General features: G+C 47.2%; 1 protein-coding gene across 2 annotated transcripts in view; it reads left to right on the plus strand.

The window, feature by feature from the left end:
• Nucleotides 1–26,305, plus strand: part of PLCD1 (phospholipase C delta 1) — a 95,730-nt gene that overhangs the window by 12,692 nt on the left and 56,733 nt on the right. For both annotated transcript variants that reach the window (XM_084621197.1, XM_084621196.1), the window contains exon 2: nt 8,038–8,202. In XM_084621197.1, the coding sequence (XP_084477323.1) occupies nt 8,038–8,202 (165 nt within the window). The remainder of the gene's footprint in view (nt 1–8,037; nt 8,203–26,305) is intronic.

The raw sequence follows: 26,305 nt of genomic DNA on the forward strand, positions 1-26,305 counted from the left end.
GGTCTTTAAATTGTAATCCTTCCTGGTCAGGGACTTTGTTTGTGAAGGTTCATCTACTCTGTAGTATTGTATGTTGTCGGGACACTATTTTACCATTATTAAATATGACACATTTCACTCTAAATATTGTACATTAAATAGCCCAGGATTATGTGGTTGGTATTTACTGGGGAGAGGGGAATAGTATCACGGGGTTGGAAGGGACCTCAGGAAGTCATCTAGTCCAACCCCCTGCTCAAAGCAGGACCAATCCCCAACTAAATCAGAAGGTGGCTGCCTTTCTGAAACCATATTTAGGGAGATTTAAAAATTTTTTTTTTGACCCATACAAAGATATGTGGATAATTTGAGGGTCAAAATATATTTTGTATAATGCAGAGGCTGCTAACTAAGTAAGGCCCCAGTCCTGCAGCCTAATCTTTGCAGGTTTAGGACCTAAGGTGGAAATCGACCAGTGTGGAGGGCTTGGTAAAGGACCTCAATGCGAAGTATGCCTACTATTTTCCCAATTTAAGTTCTGTTATTATCATATAACTGGAAAGAAATGTCCTTAGCATACTCTGTAATGTTTGCAAGATCTTTAAATAACCTGGTAATAAAACTGGTGTGTATTGTGACTGTGGTTTCTTTCATGCAAAAACTTCTGAAGCCACAGTGGATGGATCTCCCATTGATGCAGAAAGTAGATATTCAAAGCAAGTCCCATTAGCTCCAAACAGGATATTAGACAAGAAAATCTTGTCAATGGGAAAATCAAGTCTGAGATAAAGAGCCTGCTAAGAAAAGATTTGTTTATAGAAAGTAGTTCAAATAAACGCCTAGGAGCGTTGTCCCATTGGCATTGCTGTCTCTCTCTGGTATTTATCTGGGATCTATTACCATAATATCTGAGGACCTCACAGTCTCTGATGTATTTATCTTTGTGGCATCCCTGTGGGGTAGGGAGGGACTGTTATTCCCATTTTACAGAGGGGGAACTGAGGCACAGAAGAGTGACGTGACTTGCCTAAGCAGGGGTGCTGGAACAGTTTGTATAGTGGGGGTGCTGAGAACCATTGAACCAAACTGTAAACCCTGTATATGATGGAAATCATGTCAAGCCCGGGGATACCAGAGCACCGCCAGCTCCAGCACCTATGTACCTAAGGTTACATAGGAAGTCTGTGATGGAAGAGGGACTCAAACGTAGGTCTCCTAACGCCTAGGCTAGGGCCCTAACCACTGGACCATCCTTCTTCTGGAGAGCAAAACCCACAGTTATCCTCAGAGCAGTTATACCGCAGACAGTGCCCGCTCATCTATACCAGTGTGCTTCCACACTTTGGAAAGAGGGTAGCTCACTCTGGACTTCGTGTCACTATTGGTATGGCTGAGATTTGAACAACTATTCTCTAGCCAAAAGGACCTGTGTCAATATAGAATCATAAAAGCGTAGGACTGGAAGGGACCTTGAGAGGTCTTCTAGGCAGTCCCCTGCACTCAAGACCAGAGTAAACGTTATCAGTCATTCTAGACCATCCCTGACAGGTGTTTGTTTAACCTGCTCTTAAAAACCTCCAGTGATGGAGAAACCTGCTCTTAAAAACCTCCAGTGATGGAGATTCCACAACCTGCCTAGGCAATTTATTCCAGTGCTTAACCACCCTGACAGGCGTTTTTCCTAATGTCCAACCTCTAAGCCTCCCTTGCTAGAATTTAAGCCCATTGCTTCTTGTCCTATCCTCAGAGATTAACAAGAATAAGTTTTGTCCCTCCTCCTTGTAAACAACCTTTTATGTACTTGAAAACTGTTATGTCCCCTCTGGACTCTCCAGACTAAACAAACCCAATTTTTCCAATCTTCCCTCATAGGTCACGTCTTCTAGACCTTTAATCATTTTTGTTGCTCCTCTCTGGACTTTCTCCAATTTGTCCACATCTTTCCTGAAATGTGGCTCCCAGAACTGGATGCAACATTCTAGATGAGGCCTAATCAGCGCAGAGTAGAGGAGAAGAATTACTTCTTGGGTTTTGCTTACAACACTCCTGCTAATACATCCCAGAAGGATGTTTGCTTTTTTTGTGTGCAAGTGTTACGCTGTTGACTCATATTTAGCTTGTGATACACTGTGACCCCCAGATCCCTTTCTGCAGTGCTCCTTCCTATACCAGCCTCCAGTGCCCATGGGGGGCAGGAGAAGGGAGCTAGTCACACCCCTCTATCAGCTTCCCCTTTCTTTCCTGAAGTTCTCAGCCTTGCCTTTTCCCTGTCCACTGGTTCTGCCCTCTCTGCTCTCATTTCCTCCTAGCTTCCCTGCCTCCTTGCTCTCTCCCATCCTGTTCCTTGCAGACTCTTTCCCTGGAACCTCCCTCTGCCCAGGTCATCCAAGGTGACTGCTTTCTTGGTTCAGATTCCTCCTAAAGTCCATATGTCTTCTGCCCAGCCTCTCAGTGTTAGTTGGAAGAGCTGTGATGCGCCTACTAGCAAACCATGCAGGGCTCTGTAGCCTCTCTCTGGCCACCCAGGTCATGTGTGTCCGTAGAGACTTGCGTCCTCACATGCAATTTGGTGTTCCGTGATCCCGCTGGAAGCAGCGGGAGTATTCGCTAGGCTGTCGGATCAGGCCCTTAGTCTTCAAGCTCCTTGGGACAGGGATCGTGTCTTCCACTGGGTTTCGTACAGCGCCAAGCATATTGTCAGCACTTGACATTATTTTCCCATTGATGCCCGTGTTTAATGTATTGTGGCAGCAGGATGTAAAGTTTGTGCATAACACAGTGCATGTGTGTAATGGAACATGTTACGGTTAATGGGTGTTACTCACTACGCATTCATGTACTGATCAGTTCCTTCCACGCTCAGATCTGCATTATCTTCTCCACTGTGTGAAATCCCTTCCCACCCATTTCATAGTGACAGAGGCAGCAGTGGAGCTGGAAGCAGGGCCCAGAGCTGTGCTGGGGTGGAGGCACAATACCTCCACCTGGCTGATGCTGGGCTTCCGTAGATTCTCCCCGGAGCTGCATGAATCTCATCCATCTGTGAGCCTGGGGGATCTCGGCAATTGCTGGTTCCATGAGTAGAGTGAACCCTACCCAGGAATGATCTGAGGGGAAAGGCTCATGTTCTCCCCCAAACCCAGAACTTTCCTGTGGGAGTTTCCTAGAAGAAGAAAGTGATCAGCAGGTATCCTAGAAATCATTTTCCCATGAAAAAATGCAGAATTTGCTTTTTTACAGAAGATCTTTAGTTTTTACATTTTGTGAAAAAAATAAAAACACCTATTAACTATGAACTAAATTTTACTGAAAGTACCAGTGACGCTTGTTCAGTGCGTGCGACCTCCTCCACTGGTGGTTGATTGTTGAATGGCTTTAAATTTACAGTGGAACCCCATTTATCTGATTTAATTGGGACTGGAGCCAGATCGGATAATCAAAAATTGGGATGATTAGGAGAACTGGCAAAGAGCTTTCTATCCCTTATTTTAAGATGGGAGAGGGGCTCGAGCGGTCATTCCCTTGCCGTGCTGACAGCTGGAGCCCACTCACCTGGGGCTGACTACCTGAATCCTGCCACTGTCAGACTGATGGTTCTGTTAATGGAGAACTTGGATAAATGAGGTTCAACTGAATATCAATAAAACATTGTGTTCAGCTGATACCTGTATATATTGTGGCCTGGGAAACAAAAGTTCAGCATTTCGTTTTAATCACAGAAAAATGCTGATTTTTATGGTTTTTTTTATCACGGTGATCCCTGGTGATCAGGTCCTAGTTTAATTAACTTTGATCACCACCCAATGAGAGAAAGCTCAGAGGCCCAGTGGTGCTCTCAGACAGAGAGGTGTGTAACAAATGTAATATCCAAGGCAGTGCTGGGGAAAGAGAGACCTCGATAACCTTGCCAGGATCTCCATCTCATTTCTCATCTCCTCTAATACCCTTTGCCTCTGACTCCTTGAGCCAGCCTGAGGATCTCGGCCTACTTCTCGGCTTCTTTAAAGTAATCTAGTGCTGGTGAAATCTATTACAAGGAAAACGCCTGGAGAGTGAAGTCTGCTGTCTTTCCACAGGGCAACAGGCAACATGACAGAGGTGGATGGAGGAAGTGTTCAGGTGCTGTGCCCTGGAGGAGATCACCGAGCAATGACTTGGTGGGATCCCGGAGAGATTAAGGCCCAGGGCTCCTGGACCGTGTTCCCACTTAGCTATAAACTCCCAGGGTGATATTGGACAAGTTGCGCGTTAACGTCCCAAGGCCTGAGTTTCTGTGTAAAGTGGCTATGATAATACTCACCCATTTCACAGAGTGTGGTGAGGTTAGTTACTTAATGTTTGTAAGGTGTTGTGAGAGCCTTGCTAGGAAGATACTTGAAATCCCAAAATCCAGAGTTATTTTTACCCAGATTTCGGGCTGTGCTTAGGAACCTAAAATGTTACCTTTGGTCTGATCCACTACAGCACAGTCTTTCTGCCTCTTCTCTAGCCTACAAGCACACACCGGTGCAGTTGTCCGCATACTCCTGGCCCTGCTGTTGTTGTTATTATATATTACTTGTATTACCATGACATCTACGAGTCCCAGTGATGGACCAGGGCACCCCTGTGCTAGTAGCTTTACAAACACAGAACAAAAAAGACAGCTATCTCAAGCTGGCCACACCAGTTTTGGGGGCTGGCTCATAAACTCTGAATGTTTGGGGTTGGCAACACTGACTCAGGTGATCAGCTGTTCCTCCCCCTATCCCCAGCTCAGCCTGTAGCTTAAAGACACATTTCAGCTCTAAGTATGATGCTGTTATACCTCCTTCAGTTGTAGCTAAGCCTAGTTAGGTTTCCTGTCTGACCCGTCAGGTGTTTGCTGTTGATGTGTCACAGGAGGTTCTTAGCTGCAGACAAACTAGGTACTAATCAGCTGTGGATTTTCATGCCTGAAATGGTGCCTAAGTAGCCTGTTACCAGCCCCTTCCAGATGGTAGCGGCTCACATCAGCTGTATGTTTAAAGCAGGAATGAAATAAATGACACAATGGAAATCTGCACAACAATCACATTACTATCCCCTAGCCCAGCTCAAATTCCTTTTATCTGTTATGAATCACACTGCAGGAATGACCTTTATGCTGCATTATGTAACACTGGGAAGTGTCCTAGGGAACTGAATTATCCTGATGACTGTGAATACCAATGCGTGCTGCTTAATCAGGAAGATGTTGGCAAAAATTCCACTTAATGGGGTGCATTTGACTAGTGCCAAGGAGTTAAGTGGTGTTTAACCAGCTCTGGATTGTGGCTTTTTATATAGGGCAAGAGGTGTGCATGATACCTCAAAACTGACACATACTGTGTCTGGAGAAGTAAGACGTTATTGTCATCATCTCCCATTCCTATGTTCTTCCCAGCACATGCTCCATATTGTTCATTATAATGTTCTGCCATCTGGTTTCCCCCAAAGGAAATAGCTTAGTGGTCAAAGCATTAAGTTGAGAATTTCTACTGTCTCTGGAACCCCAGGTTCAGATTATTATGACTTTCATTTACAATGTTCACTACGTGTCCCAACCACAATCAGGGCTCCACTGTGCTAGGCACTGCACAAACAAAGACAGGGTGTTTCCTGCTCAATCTTCATATGAATGTTGCTGTCCATTACTATAATATCTCAGTATGTCATAGTCTTCATTGTACAGTAGAAGAAGAGCTGTAAAGCGATTAAAAAAGTTAATTGCGATTGATTGCACTTGTTACTAATAGAATGCTATTTATATAAATATTTTTGATGTTTTCCACATTTTCCAATATATTGATTTCAATTACAACACAGAATACAAAGTGTACAGTGCTCACTTTATATTTTTTAATATTTGCACTGTAAAAATAAAATAGTATTTTTCAATTCTCTTAATACTGTAGTGCAATCTCTTTATCATGCAAGTTGAACTTACAAATGTAGAACTATGTACAAAAAATAACTGCATTCAAAAATAAAAAAAAATGTAAAACTTTAGAGCCTACAAGTCCACTCAGTCGTACTTCTTGTTCAGCCAATCGCTCAGACAAACAAGTTTGTTTACATTTGCAGGATATAATGCTGCCTCTTATTATTTATAATGTCACCTGGAAAGAGAGCAGACGTTCGCATAGCACTGTTGTAGCTGGTATTGCAAGATATTTATATGCCAGATGGGTTAAAGATTGATATGTCCCTCAAGCTTCAACCACCATTCCAGAGGACATGCATCCATGCTGATGATGGGTTCTGCTCAATAACGATCCAAAGCAGTGCAGACCAGTGCATGTTAATTTTCATCATCGGAGTCAGATGCCACCAGCAGAAGGTTGATTTTCTTTTTGGTGGTTCGGGTTGTGTAGTTTCCACATCGAAGTGTTGCTCTTTTAAGACTTCTGAAAGCATACTCCACACCCTGTCCCGATCAGATTTTGGAAGGCACTTCAGATTCTTAAATCTTGGGTTGAGTGCTGTAGCTATCTTTAGAAATCTCACATTGGTACCTTCTTTGCGTTTTGTGAAATCTGCAGTGAAAATGTTCTTTAAACGAACAACATGCTAGGTCATCATCCAAGATGGCTATAACATGAAATACATGGCAGAATGCGGGTAGAACACAGAGCAGGGGACATACAAGTCTCCCCCAAGGAGTTCAGGCTCTAAAGTTTTAAATTTTTTTTTTTTGAGTGCAGTTATGTAACAAAACAAAACAAAAATCTACATTCGTAAGTTGTGCTTTCATGATAAAGAGACTGCCGTATGGTACTTGTATGAGGTAAACTGAAAAATACTATTTATTTTGTCATTTTTACAGTGCAAATAATTGTAATAAAAATAATATAAAGTGAGCACTGTATACTCTGTATTCTGTGTTGTAATTTAAATCAATATAGTTGAAAATGTAGAAAGCATCCAAAATATTTAATACATTTCAATCAGTGTTCTATTGTTTAACAGTGCGATTAAAACTGTGTTTAATCGTGATTAATTTTTTTAATCACGATTAATTTTTTTGAGTTAAATCGCATGAATTAACTGTGATGAATCGACAGCCTTAAGTAGAACCTCTGAGTTACAAACAGTTCGGGAGTGGAGGTTGTTTGTAATTCTGAAGTGTTCGTAACTCTGAACAAAGCGTTATGGTTCTTCTTTCAAAAGTTTATAACTGAACATTGACTTAATATAGCTTTGAAACTTTACTATGCAGAAGAAAAATGCTGCTTTTAGCCATCTTAATGTAAATTAAACAAGCACAGAAACAGTTTCCTACCTTGTTAAATCTTTTTTATTTTTAAAACCTTTCCCCCCCCCCTTTTTTTTTAGTAGTTTACGTTTAACGCAGTACCGTACTGTATTTTTATTTTTTTATTTTTTTGGTTTCTGCTCCTGCCTGATTGAGCATTTGCAGTTCAAAATGAGGTGTGTGGTTGACCTGTCAGTTTGTAACTCTGAGGTTCTACTGTATTGATTTTCACACCACCACATGAGGGACAGCAATGCTATCATCCCCATTGCATAGCAGGGGAGTTGAGGCGCAGAGAGATTAAGTGAGTTGCCCAAGTTCACACAGGAAGAGTGGCGGAGTGGGGTTTTGAACCAGAGTCTCAGGTCTGTGCCTGAACCACAAGACCCTACTTCCGCTTCTATACTAGTGGATCCCAATACCTCCCCTGTTTGGATGCTAATCACTGGCTTTTTAAGATCTAAACTGCATTAACACAACTCTTATGAAGAACATAATTTGTGTATCATGGGGTTTACTATGTGGTGATCTTTTGGACAAGACCATAAAAGCAAGGGTCCAGTCTCTCTGTCTGGGAAAGAAAAAAAGATCCTGGAGATTTTTGTTTTGTAAGGGAGGAGTTTGCCCCAGTGTTTTGCAAAATGCTCTCTCCCTCTACATTGTGCTAATTATCCTCTGGTGTCCAGCCCAGAGCTGGCTGCATTTCATTGGTGTATGTATATGACTTGGCGACTCTGCTGGATGGAAAGGTCTGTATAAATAGACATTAATTATTATACTAATGCTAATGCTCTTCTGTGCAGGTCTGCAAGATGACAGGGATCTGTTATTCCTCCTCAAGGGGAGCCAGCTGCTGAAAGTGAAGTCCAGCTCTTGGAGAAAGGAGAGGTTTTACAAGCTCCAGGAAGACTGCAAAACCATATGGCAGGAATCCAAAAAGATGTTGAGGTCTCCGGAATCACAGCTCTGTAAGTGACCGTCCCCTTATCCTAGGGGCAGCATAATGTCCAGTGGTACGGTGTCTGGAGAGGTGATTGGTTGGGAGTGTAGGCCCAGGAGACAGGAAAGTAAAAGCAGGAAGTAGGCATTCCACGTACAGTCAGTGAGTCTGATCCAGTGCTCAGACTCCTGGTGTCTTTAAGCCAACTTTATGCCTTCTAGATTCAAGGCTACTTGAGGGGCTGAAATGGCCCTGGCATAACCTAGGCAGCTCTGAGGGCTGCTTGCGTCCCCCAGTACTGCCCTGTGCTTGAGAGGCAGGCCAGTGTAGGAATTCTCCCTTAGGCCTCGTGGGCTGTTGATGGTTGCTGTATGCGCCCAGAGTGGTGTAAAACAACTGTTTCAGAATGAGACCGGGCTGCAGCCCCTCCACCTACACCAAGCCCACCTAAGCAAGCAAAGGCTGCAGCCAGTGAGGACAGGCAGAGATGCTTCTGGGTATGGACCGGGTCACACACACACAGACAAGGGAAAACCCAGCACAAAACTGAAGGGGCTCCCTTTTCCTGCAGCTGTTGAGAATTGCAGCATCTCCATGGGAAAGCAGAGCGAGGGGCAGAGGAGATAGTGGGAGCTGCTGGCTCAGAGTCAGGCCCCAGAACGAAAGGGAGAGCTGCAGGGATCAAAGGGAAAGGGCAGGTGGCAGGTGTGCATTGTTGTTCCTCTGGCTTTGCGAGGCTGAGGTTGTTCTCATGACTGATTTAGAAACATGAATCCTGCCCATCATTGTCCGTAATAAAACACCCCAGCACCACAATTGGTATTGAATGAGTGCAGGGAAAACCTAGCTGTGTCACAATCACCCTGCCAACATCGTTATTCATTATTTGTATAACTGTAGCGCCTATGAGGCCCAGACCCCATTGTGCTAGGAGCTATACCAACATAGAACAAAAGACAGTCCCTGCCCGCCAGAGTTTACAATCTAAGTAATCTCCTGCCCACAGATAATAAATGCTCTCCTGGACCTTGAGCCTATAAGGAAGAGGCTCAAACAGTTGCCCTCCGCCTCCACTCTAACATCTGCCACATGCCCAGGGGCCTGAATTGCAAGAGCTCCACTGCGTGGGGACAAATGTGGCTAGAAAGGCCATAGTGGAGAGAGAGAAACTCTGAGTTTGTCAGGTCATGGGCCAGTCTGGGCTTCACCGCTCAGAACACACACCTGAGGGTGACCAGAGATCCTGAACTACTACATGCTGTAACAAGTGAGGGTGACGAGCCCTGGCAGAGGCTGGGTGGGGAAAAAGGTGGCTGGTTGTTAACAACTGTAAGCTCGCATGCCTGTGCTTGGAGGAGTGCATCAGGCATGTGTGTTTACTGGCTCACCCGGCAATTTGTGTTTTGTTTTTTTTTTATCTCCTTCTCAGCTGGCCATGGGTTTGTCTGATACAATTCTCCTGCACGGATCTTTGTTTTATAAGCTGCTAGGTGAATAATACCAAATATAGATTTATAGTGTGCGGCAGTGCAAGGTCACATTGCCCAGGTTGTTTGTAGAACGTTTGACCTTTACAGTTGAAACTAACCAAGCTAAGGGCCCAGACCTTCAAACTCAGGTGAGTAGTTCTTACTCCTGTGAGCAGTGTCTGGGATTACACCCGGGGTAAGGGCTACGCACCTGAGTGAGGGTTCAAATAGGACTGGGGTCTGGAGAGGAAGGGTGGTCTTGTTTAAGAACTGGATTAGCACTCAAGCAATCTAGCTTCAATTCCTGGCTCTGCCAGAGACGCCTTGTGTGTATCTCAATCTCTCTGTGCTTCCATTCCCATCTGTAATGGGGGATTATAATATTCCCTCTCCTACCCTGTTTATGCTGTAAACGCTTCAGAATAGGAACTGTCTCATTAGGTGTTTGCACAGTGTCTAGCATAACAGGGCCCCAGACTCAATGGAAGCTTCCAACCACCACTGTAATTGAAATAATAATAAAGGCCCTAGCTAACTCTCTCTCTCTCCAGTTAAGTCCCATTCTATATAGGTTATGGACGCGAATGAAAGTAACTATCAAAGTCCTTGCCCAGATAACGTCTACTTTGAAAACAAACAAGGGTGTGAATTAAAATAGCACACCGTTCAAACAGGAAAAAGGAAATGGCAAATGTAATGTGTGTGAGTATTCTCCAGGCTTGCTGAGGCCCTGAATGCACTGGCCTTTTAAGGGTTTTAGGGAACTGTATTATAATTTGATCTATTGATTTACTTGTGTTTAGTTTCTTTAATGTTGTAAGCCACCACCATAATATCTGGACACATGACACAGATTACCAAACCATCCACAATATTATATGATATATTCAGGTAACATCTCAGTGGGTCTCTCTAGATCAGGTCCCCATATACTAGCTGTTTGTAGCAGATCGCTGACTCACCACTGCAGTGCCTCCTGCTGGTCATCTGGGACTTAGCTTGATTCCAGCACTCAGAGCACCTCCTGTTGGCTAGTGTCTCTCCTTCCTCAGGCCCCCGGGTCTCTCCCAGACCCCAGTGCCCCTTACCTTGAGGTGCTGCCCCACAGCAGTGCCCCCACACTCTGGGTCTCCCTTCCCAGGGGAACCCCCTTCCTCTATGCCCACCTTGCCTCAGTGGCTACTGCCAGTCATCATCTAGCCCCCTTTCTCCGGGGCAAACTGCAGTCTGTAATGGCCACTCATCATTGGCAAGGGGGTTGGACCAGCTACCTCTGCCTATCCCTGGGCTTCACCTCTGCAGCCCCAGTACCTCCTTAGGCCTTTAACAAGGCCCCAGCCTGGGGAGTTGCCCAGCTGGAGCTCCCTAGCACTGCTCTGCTTCAGGTACCCTGTGCTCCCAGGCAGCCAGGTCCTTCGTACTCCAAGCTGGAGTGAGACTAACCCAGCCCCTCCCTTTAGCCCTTATATCAGGGCCAGCTGTGGCCGCTTCCCCAGTCAGCCTACCTTTTCTCCCAGGAGCAGGGTAACTGCCCCACTACAGTGCTGAACACGCATTTAGTAAGAGATGTCCTTGACCCAAGGAGCTTAAATAGACATGGCAAGGGAGAGCTCAGGCACAGACAGATTCAGCGGCTTGCCCAAAATCATACTGGAAGTTTGCAGCAGAGCTGGGATCTGGACTGAGAATTCCGGAATTCCAGTCTGGAGCCATAACCAGAAGCCCAGTTCCGTCTTTGTGTTCAGCGTTCGCATTCCATCCCAGGGGGTTCAGAATGATTACCTCGTGGTGCTGGCTGGGTTAGAGCTAGTAATGGTTTGAGTTTGATTAACCATCTGTGTGCATCTGGGCTTGAACAAGCATATCAATGTACATTTTCCTGATCACAGCATAAACTAGCTTTAGTTTTAAGGCCCTGGGAATATAGTGGATTACACTTAGCTGGTGTAGTTTCCCTGTACCAGGCATTGTGCTACAGCTGTCTTCTTTCCCTGGTCTTGTATTGGTAAGCATTCAACAGCAAGGAAGTGCATAATAGGGTCATCGTTTAAAATATAACATAATGGAACATAGAAAGCTAACAAGGAGCACAAGAGTAAACGTGTTATGTCAGGTGCTTGACATTTTGCTTTTAGGTGACTGTTACTTTGGATTTTAGTTTGGGACCTCTATAAAATCCCAGGATTAGCATCCATACAAGCAGACTCCATTTTCCAGGCGGAAAAAAGAATCAATCCTGTGAAAGCTGTGAAGTGGGAGCATAGCTAAGCAGAGTGAGATAGAGGAACCGCAGCACAATAACCTCTCATGAGGGCACAGGTCGTATTTCTGATTTGAGAGATTTCCTGCTAGAGTGGCTACTGGATGTATAGTCACACAGAACTAATTTTGTTTTAAGCCATTGTGTGGTGGCCACCAATGGTGAACAACATGAGTCTCGACAGCTTGAGCTGCAAAGCCAAGCTGTAGCTGAGGGCTGTAACAGACTCACATCCTCTATGTGGGTCAGGCACAGCGGGGGATCTGTAACACACATCAGTGGGTTATAATTGCTCCTCCTGGTCACGAAGAATAATATTGGATTTCAAACCAAACACTTGTTATCGACCAAGGACCTTATGGTCTTTTATATTTTAAATGTTCTGATTATACATTTAAAATAGTTGTGAATTATGGGCACTTGAAAGATTCTGGCTTGACATCCTGGGAGACTGATGTCTCTGTTTACAGAACTCATCTTGGATCTAATCTGCCCTCCCTGCGGAGCCAGCTAGTACAGAAGCCCATTGATTTTTGTGATTCTGGCATGGTTCAGTGAGGCCTACAGGACCAGATGTTCCAAGGAGCATAGTACATTGGGTGCACATTGGATGCTTGGCTCTTTTGGAAACCTGGTCATGAGTGTTGCAATGGGAGCTGACTAGTGCCGAGCGCCTTTGAAAAACTGGCCCTAATTGTGGGTGAAAATGTGGCCCGTAATGCCCAAGCCCTTTTGCTCTGCCAGGCATTCTGGTTCACCTGTTTTTGCTTTTAAGCTGGAATGATTACATTGCAATCACCCTCTCATTCGTTTCTGTAACAGCAATCATAAAAGTCAAAGCCACAGAGGCCTAGTAAATTCATACAGACATGTGACCAGTGAGAGCTCTCATGGGAGAGAGATGGAAGCAGGAGTGAAAATCCTGAATGTTGTTAATCTTCTGTAGTCAGCTGCTACTCAGATATTTTGACACCAGTGTATGTTTCATAGCACATTGAAACACTGTACGCAGCCATCTAGGACGAGAAGTGAAGGGGAATATCCTATCCAGTCCAAGGTACAGCAGGAATTCAGAAAGTTGGGCCCAGATCTTCAAACATATTCAGGCTCCTAACTCTCATTGATTTCAATGGAAGTTAGGCGCCTAAGTCCCTTTGAGAATCTGGGCCCTGGATCCACATCAGGATTTGGGAAGATCTCTGGGACTAGTCCTTATGCTTTTCTTAAAGTGTTCATGGGGCCTGACACTGCTCTCCCTGAATTTTGCCTCTGATTTCAGTGCTAGCGGGATCAGGCCCTAAATGGCCACGATCTCAGCTTTTATGTCTCCCTACCCTCTGTTGATCCTAGGCCTAGCACCATAATGAGGCATCAGTTTAGTGCTGGCCCAGCCCAGCACCACTTCCTGCAGCACACTGAGTTTCTCTTGGACTTGTCCCGGCACTGCCCCAGCCTGGTGCTGCTAGGCCCACGAGAGCTGGCTCACAGCCTGAAGGCGGTGTGGCTCCAGAACTCCTCTCCTGCTCGTTCACTACAAAATCTCACTGGAAAGGAGCTCTGGTGATTTCCTGCGCACTGCCCTGTACAAGGGCGAGCCGCAGAGCCGCAGCAGGCATCAGAAACATTGCCCCCCAGTGCAGCAGGGAGAGGGAGTTGGGAGTTGTGTCTTCTCAGTATGATACACAGCTTTGAAAGCAAACAGATGTACATGTTGGATGGCAGAAATGAGAGAGAGTTTAGAAAGCTCCCTGCAGCCTGTTCCTGGAATGGAGAGAAAAACCCTTGACCCTATGGGACTGTATTTCTAGTTACCACCATCCCCCCTTCATATAATGAATTGGCAGAAATTCCTCTTCGTTAGTAGCAAGCATAATAAATTCATAGATTTCAAGGCCTGAAGGAACCATTGTGATCATCTAGTCCAGGTGTTCTCAAACTTCATTGCACCGTTTGACAATAAAATTACTACTTGACCCCTGGGGTAGGGGAGCTCAGAGCCTGAGCCCTGCTGCCCTGGGTTGAGGGAGAGGGGGCTGTAGCCCGAGCCCCATTGCCCCAGGTGCAGGTGGAGCTAAGGCTTCAGGTTCAGCCCTGGGTCCCAGCAAGTCTAATGCTGGCTCTGGCGACCCCATTAAAATGGGGTCACGACCCACTTTGGCGTCCTGACCCACAGTTTGAGAACCACTAATCTGACCTCCTGTACAACACAGGCCATGGAATCTTCCCAAGATAATTTCTAGACCATATCTTATAGAAAAACATCCAGTCTTGATTTAAAAATTGTCGCTGATGGAGACTCCACTTTGACCCTTGATAGGTTGTTCCAATGATCAGTTTCTCTGCCTTTAAAAAGTTGGGCCCTATGTCCAGTCTGAATTTGTCTAGCTTCAGCTTCCAGACAGTGGAACATGTTATATCTTTCTCTGCTAGACGGAAGAGCCCATTATTAAATATTTGTTCCCAGGTAAATTCTTATAGAATGTGTTTAAGTAAGGCCTTAACCTTCTCTTTGGTAAACTAAATAGATTGAGCTCAGGGAGTCTATTGCTATAAGGTAGGTTTTCTAATCTTTTAATCATTCTCATGGCTCTTCTCTGAACCCGTTCCAATTTATCAACATCCTTCTGGAATTGTGGGCGTCAGAACTGGACGCAGCATTCGAGCATAGTGGATGGCAGTGGGTAATTGTTCAGAATTAAAAACAAACGCTGGGCTGGAGTGACAGCATTGAGTTCAGCTATTTACCTAGAAAGGGTGAGTTCACTCTGCTCATATAAAGCCCAAGTTTTTGGGCCCTTTGAGTGTGGGAGATCCAGGAGCTGACCTCTACCTTCCAAACCCAGGGCCAGGTGTGGGGCTGCAAAAAATCTGAATGTGAGTGACTTGGCCCAAGTGCCAGAGGAAGCCTGTGGCGGAAGCAGGGGGACTGCCCTGATGGTCAAACCCCTAGGTGTGAGCTTAGTCCTGCAAGGCCGTCCTTCTCTTCAACCAGAGATGTTTCCTCAGGAATTAGTGTTCCAGGTTTAGGTGCATTATAAGGTTTTACATCCTCTGAATCATCGTCCCAGTCTTAGACTGGTCTGTGCTACATTGATCTGTGGTGACCCTGATGAGCCCTGACACCAGGCTCATCCTAGCCTTGTCACAGCTTTTGCTGCGCTGTCTCAAGCCCACTGCACTTGGGGCCAGATGGTCGCAGTGGTAAACTGCCCTGCAGTTGGGTTGGTCTGAAGCCACATGGTTCTGGCAGGAGTAGGGAATGGTTCAGCACTTCAGGCCGTGCACAGATGGAACAGGCCTGCTGCATGATTTCTTAGGATAGTGCATTCTTTGCACTCCTTTGCAGCATGTCTGATCCACTGGTCGATTTGGATTGGTAGAGCCACATTGCCTTCCCCCATTGGGGTGGCTTGTGTCCTGGGAGCACTAGCTGGGAGCAGTCGCTGCTCTTGAACCCAGCACAGGGGTGGGAATGTGATGAGAAGGAAGGGTCTTTGCACCTTTCCTGCCCTGTGAGTGCACCCATCCACAGGGCTGTCACAGTCCGGCCTCTTGATGTGCAGCCTGCATTAGATATAACAGAGAGAGCAGGACTCCTTGTTTATACCTTAGAGATGGAACACAGATGCAGGGCCAATATGGTGTATCCAGGCCTCCACACTACTCCAGTAGGCTCCAGGCCTCCACACGCAGCACATAGCATGGGGGCTTCTTGTTTGTACACTTTGGAAGTTGCCAGGTCGGCCAGGCGTCCCCTGTGTGCTTTATTCACTCCAGAGAGGTCAGGTCTATAGACCTGGTACTCTGTGTTGTGTTACTTGTCATTCAGCTACAGCGGCAGCGTGGAGCCTGTGTTGTTGCTGCCACTTATCTTCTCCCACAGGCTTTCTGCTCATGAGAAGGCTTTCTGTCTGGGAACAAAAAAACCCCAAACATCGGCTCCCAGCTTTCAATGGAAAAGGGAGAGAGATTATGCTGGCCTCTCGATAACAGGTCATTGAAGTGACTGGATTAACAGATGGCCAAGAGGAAATGTCTGCTTTGGGAAGCTGGCAAATAGCCAGTCAGAGCAATACCTCGCGCTTTCCGTCGTCAAAGCACGTTACAGACCGCACCGCACTGAATGGAGGAGGTAGTGTGTTCCTCAGGTGAAGGCCTCAGGACATATTCGTTCTATTGCTAGCTCTGATTCTGTCCTGTCATTAAACTAGGGCCAAATCACGTAGCCCTTGGCCGTACTAAAAGTTGCAGTTCTTTAACTACAATTGATTTTTAATCCATCTAGGTACGCCAGTGGAAATCCCTGAGGTAGACTCACCTAAACCAGTGTAGTCGCTGCTTAGCTTGGTTTAGATTAATTCAGTAAGGCCTTGTCTAAACAGGGCTGGTCGAAAACTTGACAGTGAAATTGTTTTCTGAGTAAATGATATTTTTCATGAAAAGTGTCTGCTTTTCGTGGAAAATGGCTTTTTGTGAACACCCCAAAACTAAAAATTTTTGGCTGAAAAATTTTGATCAAAAAATGACACTGCAGTGCCTCATGGGAGTTGCAGTTCAGGTACCTTATTCCCCCATTCTCCTCTATGGGTTGGATTCCCCAGCTGGACTACATCTCCCATGATGCAACACGACCAGGGACTCCTATGATACACTGCAGCGGCTCAGCCAGATGGGAAATGTAGTCCAGGTAGGGAGCCCAGCTCAAAAAAGAAAACCAGGGCATGGAGCACATGAACTATAACTCCCATGAGCCATCATGACAGCATTTTCAAATCAAATTGTTTGGGTATTGACTGAAAAATTTTAATTTTGGCTTAACAGTTTTAGCTTTCAATTTTTTTGATGAAACGTTTTAATTTTTCACAGAAAAAAAAAGCCCGTTTCCAATCAGCTCTAGTACATCAGTTTAATGGACTGGATTGAAAAAGTAACTTACTGATACAGGCTAAACCGACTTAAGCACAGCTTAAAACATTTTAAGTGCATCTACCATAGGAATTTGTGCCAGTTTAACTAGATCAAATTTAAATCAGTTTACTTAACCAGAGCAACTCTTTGAGTATAGACAAGGCATTAACCTCTTCATGTCTCAGTTCCGTCTTCTATAAAATAGGAATAATAACAGGGGTATTGTGGGGATTCAGGTCTCTAAGGCATTTTGCAGTCTTCAGTTGGAAGGTATTCTACAAGTCCAGAGTAGTATTACTCATTAATCCTCTCAACACTCTTGTGTAGTAGATAGCTATTATCCCTACTTACCCTCACTGAAAAGCCCTATAGAATTGAATACAAAATGGTAACTTTCCTGTAGAAGGTTTGAGCTGTTCTTTAGACTGGCTACTGAATCCCATGCATGGTTTACAACCTACTGAAAAGATCTAATTCCTTTTCAAATTCTATAGGTATGCAGAATAATTCTAAAGAGCCCTATTATTTTCCTTGTTTTCTGTTTAGTCCCTGTTAATTTCTACAGGATTTTTCCATATGGGTTTGTTGGGAACACTGGGGCATGGCCACTAGGTAACTCGAGGGGATGGAAGACCACGAGTGTCGATGAAGCCCCCTCGCACTAGGCCCCTGTGTCCTTGCCCCCCCCCCGTCCTGCCTGGAGGCACTCGCAGCAGCTCTGTGTGCTAGGCCCAAGTGTCCTTGGCCCCCCCGCCTGGAGGCACACACAGCAGTTATGCTGAGAATCTGCAACAGTATGTTGCAGAGTCAGACTGCCTGAAACTAAGCAAGGCCAAACAGGGGAGATATGGAAGAACAATGCTGAATAAAGCAGCTTTATGTATAGTTTAACAAATGATACAGAGAATCAGGGAACTAGCTGGGAACTGGATTGGCTGGCTATATGGATACTTGGAGCAGCTTGCTATTGGATAAGTATGCTGGAAAAAAGGATGTATAAAAGCCTGTGTAACTTCCTGCTCTGGTGTGCAGGATTTGAGATTTTATTCTCCCTGTACCTTTTTGCAGCTGCAAATAAACTTTTCTGCTTCTCCACCCCGTTGTGATTATTGGGTGCAGCACACTGGGTAACGAACCAACTCAAGCTGTTGTTCAGCCTCTCGGCACTGGGTGCCGGCAACAGGTTTGCAGAAGATTTAGCCCAAAATTTGGTGAAAATGTGGCTGCCCATGTTTAGGCACCTAAATATAAGTGTCCTAATTTTCAAAGTTCCTGAGTCTCTACAGTTGCCATTAATTCCAATGGGAGTAACACACAAAGAACCAGATTCTTAGCTGGTGTAAATCAGGATAGTTCCTGTGAGGTCAGTTTATACCAGCCATTAGAAGTGATAGATTTTAAGACCAGAAGGGACCATTATAATCAGCTAGCCCAGTGAGTCTCAAACTTTTGTACTGGTGACCCCTTTCAAATAGCAAGCCTCTGAGTGCGACCCCCCCTTATAAATGAAAAACACTTTTTTATATATTTAACACTATTATAAATGCTGGAGGCAAAGCGGGGTTTTGGGTGGAGGCTGACAGCTCCCAACTCCCCATGTAATAACCTCACAACCCCCTGAGGGGTCCCGACCCCCAGTTTGAGAACCCCTGAACTAGCCTGACCTCCTGCATAGCACAGGCCAAAGAATTTCACCCGATGATTTCTACATCTAGCTCAATAACTTGTGGTTAAAATAGAGTGTATGCTTCAGAAGAACATCCCGTCCTGATTTAAAGATTCCAAAGGATGGAGAATCAACCATATCCCTGGGGAATCTGTTCTAACAGCTAATTATCCCCATTGTTTAAAAAATGCCTCATTTCCAACTCAACTTTGCTGACTTCAACTTCCAGCTGTATAAAGGATGTTTTTTTATATAGTTTGGGCACAGTGCATGATTAGTGCAAAACCTGTTCCATTGATGGACTGAATGATCAGTAAAAAGAAAAGGAGGACTTGTGGCACCTTAGAGAAAGTGTTTATCAGAAAGCCATTCATGACTGAGTTATTATGGGGGTTTAGGCATTTCCTTTAAAATGCTTGTGTAAAGTTAAAAGGGTTACAAATCAGGGTTTCTGATTTTACCAAGTGAGTGGATGCAACGTTTGAATCTCCGATGCATCAACCCAGCTAAATTTACTGTAGAAAGAAAGGAAAGGGTGTGATATGGTGCCAAGCTTACTCTTTGCCAGTCAATGAATGAAATGCTTAGGACAATGAAGTCAACATAATTATTAATTACTATTATTTATTATTTCTATTATTCTAGCACCTATTAGCCCCAGTCATGTACTGGGACTCTACTGTGCTAGGCACTGTACACAAACAGAACAAAAAGAGCTTACAACGCAAGTACTGTATAAGACAAGAGACAACAAACAGATAGCTACAGACAGAGGAGAGAGGACAAGGAAACAGTGAGATAATATTGGTCAGCATGATGCACAGTGGACTCGGAATACTAGCAGCCTAACTGTTGTCAAGATCTTTGTAGGGTTTACAGAAAAGAAGAGCTTAAAGGAGGGTTTTGAAAGAGGATCATGCATTCGTTTTACAGATGTTTACAGGAAGCTCCTCTCAAGCATGTTGGGCAGCAGAGGAGAAAGCACCAAGGTGCTTGATTGAACATTTAACAAGTGGGTGATGGAAGCTGGCATGAGGGATTCAGAGGCAGTAGTTGACCTTTCAGTACTGAATAAGAGCTGAGAGGTAGGGTGGGGTTAGGCTGTGAAGGGCCTTAAAAATGAAGAGAAGTAGCTCATGCTTACTGTGATCGATAAGAGGGAGCCAGTGGAGAGATGCAAAGAGAGGGGTGACATGGCAAAACTATACACCCAACAACCAGTCCATTGAAATGACCACTTCTCCCCCCTGATTGGCTGTACAGTTTTTCAGGAATTTTGGCTCCACAGCCGGATGTCTTTGTCTCTGAAAATATGTGCTGATGGGAATATATTATGCAAGGCTCAAGTCACTGTGAAAACAAAACCACCTGACTAATAAGTCTGTTGATAATGAGTAGGAGTACTTGTGGCACCTTAGAGACTAACCAATTTATTTGAGCATGAGCTTTCGTGAGCTACAACTCACTTCATCGGATGCATACCGTGGCGGGGTGGAGGGTGAGAAAACCTGGATTTGTGCTGGAAATGGCCCAACTTGATGATCACTTTAGATAAGTTATTACCAGCAGGACAGTGGGGTGGGAGGAGGTATTGTTTCATGATCTCTGTGTGTATATAATGTCTGCTGCAGTTTCCACGGTATGCATCCGATGAAGTGAGCTGTAGCTCATGAAAGCTCATGCTCAAATAAATTGGTTAGTCTCTAAGGTGCCACAAGTACTCCTTTTCTTTTTGCGAATACAGACTAACACGGCTGTTACTCTGAAACTTGATAATGAGTGTTTATCAAAGTCTCTTAAGTTTTATCAAATGCGGACCTGCCCAGCTTTGCACTTTAAACCAGCCTGTTGCGTATCTCGGGCTATTTGCCTGCTGGGCGGTCTGCAAGATATCCCTATTCTCCACAGCACATGTTCTGCGTGGATTGTGACAGGCCCCACATGTCATGTTTTAGGGCCAAATTCAGAGGTTATGTGTAAGGGGCAGTAGTGGTAAGTGGGTGTGAGCCTCAAACTAGATCTAAGATATTCTAAAGGCAGTCTAAACAGTTCTTCATACCATGGTGTTGAGTATGACATAAAAATCTAGATGAATGGATTATAGAGGGAATCTTATAATATGCTTAAAATTTATGCACCAGATTCTTGTAAAACGTGTGTATATCTTAGATGATCCCACAATGAGGAGCAGCGTTTTACAACCCTGGACCTTCCCTGTGAAGGGAGATTTGTTGAATTCTAGACTGAATTGGTACAGAAGTCATAATCATTTTAGCTTTTAGCCCTTAATTGTTAATCACCTGTAGTGCAGCTGAAAGAAACTATGTTACCCTGTTAAACAAACAAAATAATGTTGATGCTTGTTGTGCCCAGCACATTGTGTTTATTGTGATATGGAGGCTCTCTCACTGCAGATGTCCTAGCTGATGCTGTGGCTTTGTGGTTGGATAGTGTCTGTTGTCTGCTCTTGACAGTCTGCCAGACAGATCTTGCAGAGTTTAAACTGAAAGGCAGCTGGATAGAGAACTGTGAGCTCTACCTTGACAGACAGTTCTGTATGCAAATATGGCGGCTAGCTATTAGCATGTGGCTAAACCTCTCATTTACATTTTCTGGCAGTAAACAGATCTGATTCATTGAGTCAATTACAGTGTGTGAGAATAACTCAATGTCACTGAGTACCACATAGTACTGTCAGCTAATTAATAGGGAGAGGAATGGTGTCTGGCAGCTACAGCAGGTGACTCCTGGTTTCCATTTCCAACCCTCACACTAATGTGTCGTGTGATTGTACCGAATCACTTAACTTTTCTGTTCCTTAGGTTAGCCACCTGAAAAGAAGGGATAATAAAGCCTGGTGCACAGGGATGTTTGAAGACTAAGGGCTTGTCTACACATGAACGTTAATCTGTAGAAAGGTAGGGTGTACATTTAAGGCAGATTATCTGTTTGAACTGATGTCCCGGGGCCAGGACCGGATTAACCTTTTGTGGGCCTGGCTCCAAACATATTTGTGGGCCCCCGTGGGGGCAGTGGAGACTGGCGCGGTGGAGTCGGTCTCAGGAGCGAGGGGCTGGACAGGGACGTGGTGTGGGAGGGGCAGCCCTGCTCCGCCAAGCCCAGTGGGAGGTGACTGTTTACAAACCGGCAGTTGCCAGACGCACAGTGGCCTGCCTGGCCCTGTGCTGCCAGCATGCCCCTTCCCCTCAGGGGCAGGCCGTGCCGTGCCACATATTCCCCCCTGCCCAACACTGGAAACCCCCACCCCTCCCCCGATTCCCTAAGACCAGAGCCCCCCCCCCCCAAGACCCACTATGCCCATCACACACACCTCAGATCCTGCCACAAATGCACAGTGCCCTGGCCAACACCACCCCTGCCCAGCGCCCCCCTGCCCACAGCCCCACCACAACTGCCCAGTGCCCCACTCAGAACCTCCACTCCCTAGTGCCCCAATACACACAGATCTTTCCCGCCTCCTCGCAGCCCAGCACCACCCCCCGACCCTCCAGAGACCCACTCAATCACGCCCTGCCTCCTGGCTGCACTCACTGGCCCTCTGCGAGGCGACTGTGTCTGCCGGGCTGTGCTGCCAGCTGCAGCCAGGGTTGGTCCCGGGGTGGGGAATCGCTCCGGCCCCTCGGGAGTGGTGTGATCAGCCAGGCCAGGGCCTGTCCCGGATGGGCTCCCTCAGGACCCACTTGCCTGGAGGGGCCCAGCCAAGCCCCCCAAACTCCCTCCCCACCACAACTGGCTGAGACTTGCCAGGCTTCTGCACCAGTCCCAGGCAGCTCAGCTCCGGGGAGACAGGGGGGCCCCACAGATGATGGGAAGCAGAGACTGCCCAGAGTCGGAGGTGCACTGGAGTCTGGCCAGAGGGCAGGGAGGAGCCGGCGGGTGGGGCCAAGGGGTGAAGAGGAGCCCTCGGCTGGCCAGCAGGTAGGTCGAGAGGAGCAAGGGGTAGGGGGGAGGTAGGGTGGGAGCCTGCAGGCTGGTGGGGTCTCAGAGCACAGTGCAAGCAGAGCAGGCCGGGGTCCCTTCTGAGCATGGGCCCAGCTCCATGGCGCCATTGTAAACCCGGCACTGCCCGGGGCCAGAACTATACAAGTCTCCCTGTGTTTTGCTGCAGGCATTTGCCTATATACAAATCAACTCCTTAGCAGATATTAACATCCAGGCAAAGCAGGAAGCAGTGATAAACTTTCTGTTCTGTTCTCAGTTACACCCATGCAGCTCCATGAACTTTCATTGGGTCGATCTGTTTGCTAAATTTGTCCCATTTTTGTTCCTCTGCTATAAAAGTCTTTGTTTCTGATTCCTTTTCACTGTCAGCTGATCTGTGTGTCCCTGCTATACAGTGTTTGCTTAGTTTGGGGCTCAGCCTTAGCTGTTCATGTACAGTAGCCTCCCTATTCTGTGGCAGCAGATAATGTTTTTGCACTAGGCCTGATCCCAGATTTTCCAATGGAAGCAAAGAGATAATGTTTGGAAATAGACCAGCCCAGTTGCTTTGCTTCAGCTCTTGTCTTTAGAGATGAATGCATTCTTTGAGCTGTATAAAGCTTTTTAAAAAATCCCCATCCACCCAATAAATGTCTTTTAAAAATCTCCACACTCCCAAGCTCTCTTGAGCTCTTGCTTAATTAGTTACTCCTGAGGGAATTCTGCACCAAAAACTTAAAAATTCTGCGCACTATATAGTAAAATTCTGCAAATGTTATATGTCAGTAAATAAATGTGGAAGCTCCAGCGTGGCAGTGGGGAGAACAGGTGACTGGCTACACAGAGGTGGGAGATCTCTGCTGGCTGCTCCGGGCGCCCAAAACAACGGGCCCGTGCTGCTGGGGAGGGGCATGTGGCTGCTCTTGCAGCTTCCCTTAGCTTCACTGTCAGAAAGTCATTTTTCTGCATGGAAGCAAAGAAATCTGCTCGGGACATGAATTCTGTGCACTCAAAAGTGGTGCAGAATTCCTTCAGGAGTAATGAGTTTATATGCTGACCAGTATCCTGTCCCCAGTCTCCCACTTACCTTCTCTAACCAGAGCAACTCTTTTGACCCCACCCCCCCTCCCGGAACATGGACTCAGCAGTGAGGCTGCGCCCAACCCTGACACAGGGCAAGTGCTGGGCCTGCCTCAGAGGCCTGTGTCTGGGGAGGGGGTGGCTGGGGATGGGGGGGCTGCAGAATGATCTCCCACCTCTGTGCAGCCAGTTGCCTGTGCTCCCCACTGCCATGCTGGAGCCTCCACATTTATTTATTGACAAATAAAGTTTGCAGATTTTTGCAAAATTTTAAAACATTATGTACAGAATGTTATTTTTTTGGTACAGAATTCCCTCAGGAGTAGCCGGTGAAGCAACTCACCAGGGTTAGCAGCGCCACACCAGGTGTATCAGGTGTGCGCAGGCAGGCACAGCCCGGCAGGATCCAAGTGTGGAGGGGCTTAGTGTGGGGGGATCCAGGTGTGGGGTGAGAGGGTTCTGGGTGGGGAATCTGGATGTGGACAGCTCAGTGCGTGGAGGGTCTGGGTGCGGGGGGATGTGGATGCACAGAGGCTCACTGGGGTGGGTTCCAGGTGCAGGGGCAATGGACTCTGCAGGGGGGTCCAGTTGAAGGTGGTTGGGGCTCAGCAGAGGGGTCCGGATGGGGGATGATTGGGCTCGGCAGGGGGGATCTGGGTGCTGGGGAAGTGGGGCTTGGTGGGGGTCTGACTGCAGCTGGTTGGGGCTCAGTGGGGTTGGGGTCTGGGTGTGGGGCGGGGCTTGTGGGGTGGTCCAGGTGCATGGGGGTGGTGCTCATCAGTATAGGGGTTCTAGTATGGAGAACTCAGTGGGTGGTGGTCTCTGAGGGTCCAGATGCAAGGGGGAGGGACTCAGCAGAGGGTGGTCTGGGTGCAGGGGTGGAGGTCCAGAGGCAGGGAAGTTGGGGCTCGGTGTGGGGATCTGAGTATGGGGGGATACAGATGCCCAGGGGTTGGGCAGACAGAGGAGCAGCTTCCCGTACAGTGACCCCTCGTCCCGTGGCTGAGGACCAATGGGGGCAGGAAGTGTGGGCGAGTGCGGAGCCGGGGTAGGTTTCTGGAGGTGGATGCTCAATGTAGGGGAAGAGTGCTTCTTCCCCACCCCAGCCCAGCCGGAACTAGCAGCTGAGCCCGCTGTGGTTCTGTTATTACTTGCAAACCTTCCGGGGTACGTGCGGGCCAGCCCTGGTAGGAGCCAATGGCCGGGGTGGGGCTGGGGAGGGCCAGGTGTGGGGGGAGGGGCTTGGTGGGTTGGGGGTTCAGGTCTGAGGGTTCGTTGTGGGGTTCTGGGTGCGGGGAGTGAGGCTTGTATGGGGGGTTGGGCGGACAGGAGATGGGTCTGGCCTGGACCAGCTGCAGCGTCTCCAGCCTCCCCCCCGGCAGTGATTTACTTCTCTGCTGACAGCTCCGGGCACCCAAAATGACAGACCCGCGCTGCTAGGGCGGGGCGTGTGACTGCTCTTGCAGCTTCCCTTAGCTTTGCTGTCAGAAAATCATTTTTCTGCATGGAAGCAAAAAAATCTGTGTGGGACATACATTCTGTGCACGCACAGTGGTGCAGAATTCCTTCAGGAGTAATCAGTTTATATGCTGTCTCCAGCCTCCCACTTACCTTCTCTAACCATAACAGCTCTCTCTACCCAATCCCCCTTGTCTCAGCAGTAGCCCTTGCAGTGTACCATAGAGTCTTTTCAGGGACAGTTTTTAAGTCCTTCACCTGTGTCCTTCCCCAATGGACTCATCTTGTTAGACCAGTGGTCTCCAACCTTTTACGCCCAAGATCCCTTTTTGAATTTAAGGGCAACCCAGGATCTACCCCACCCCTTCCCCAAAGCCCTACCCCACTCACTCCATTCCCCCCTTTCTCCGTTGCTTGCTCTCCCCGACCCTCACTCACTGTCACTGGGCTGGGGTTCGTGGGGTTCTGGGCTGAGCCTGGGGCAGGGGATTGGAGTGCAGGAAGGGGTGAGGGGTGCAAGGTCTCGGAGGGAGTTTGGGTGCAGGAGGGTGCTCCGGGCTGGGGCAGAGTGTTGGGGTGCGGGGGGTTGTGGTGTGCTGGCTCTGGGATGGGGGGTCAGGGCTGGGGCAGGGTGTAGGAGGGGGTACAGGGTGCTGGCTCTGGAAGGGGGCTCAGGGCTGGGGCTTGGGGTGCAGGAGGGGGTTCCGGGTGTAGGAGTGGGTATGGGGTGCTGGCTCCAGGAAGGGGCTCAGGACTAGGGGTTGGGGTGCAGCTAACGTGGCTGCTGCTAAGGCAGGCTCCCTGCCTACCCCAGCCCCACACTGCTCCCAGAAGGGGCCAACGTGCCCCTGCAGCCCCTGGGGGGGGTAGGGGGCATGTGGCTCCACGTGCTGCCCCTTTCTGCAAACACCACCCCCACAGCTCCCATTGGCTACAGCTCCCTATTCCTGGCCAATGGGAGCTGTGGGGGTGGTGCTTGCAGGAAGAAGCAGCGTGCAGAGGGAGACCCCCTGCCCCTCCCAGGGCTATGAGACCACGCTGGCCACTTCTAGGAGCGGCGTGGGGCCGGGGCAGGCAGGGAGCCTGCCTTAGCAGCAGCCCCGCTACACCACCAGAGATTGCCATTGACTGGGAGATCCTCTAGGATTGACCAGTCGATTACGATCAACCGGTTGGTGACCACTGTGCTAGACCATGGTGTGACATTGCACTACATATGCTTTATAAAAATATGTTTATAAGTGTGAATATGATGTAACTGGAATATGCTTTATGCAAAAGGTGCCTTGTAAGGTATCATCACAAAGCTTATAATCTACTGAGTGTGTTCATCCTATTTCTATGAATG

This window comes from Lepidochelys olivacea (assembly GCF_965140295.1).
Source record: "Lepidochelys olivacea isolate rLepOli2 genome assembly, chromosome: 2".
NCBI lineage: Eukaryota > Metazoa > Chordata > Testudines > Cheloniidae > Lepidochelys > Lepidochelys olivacea.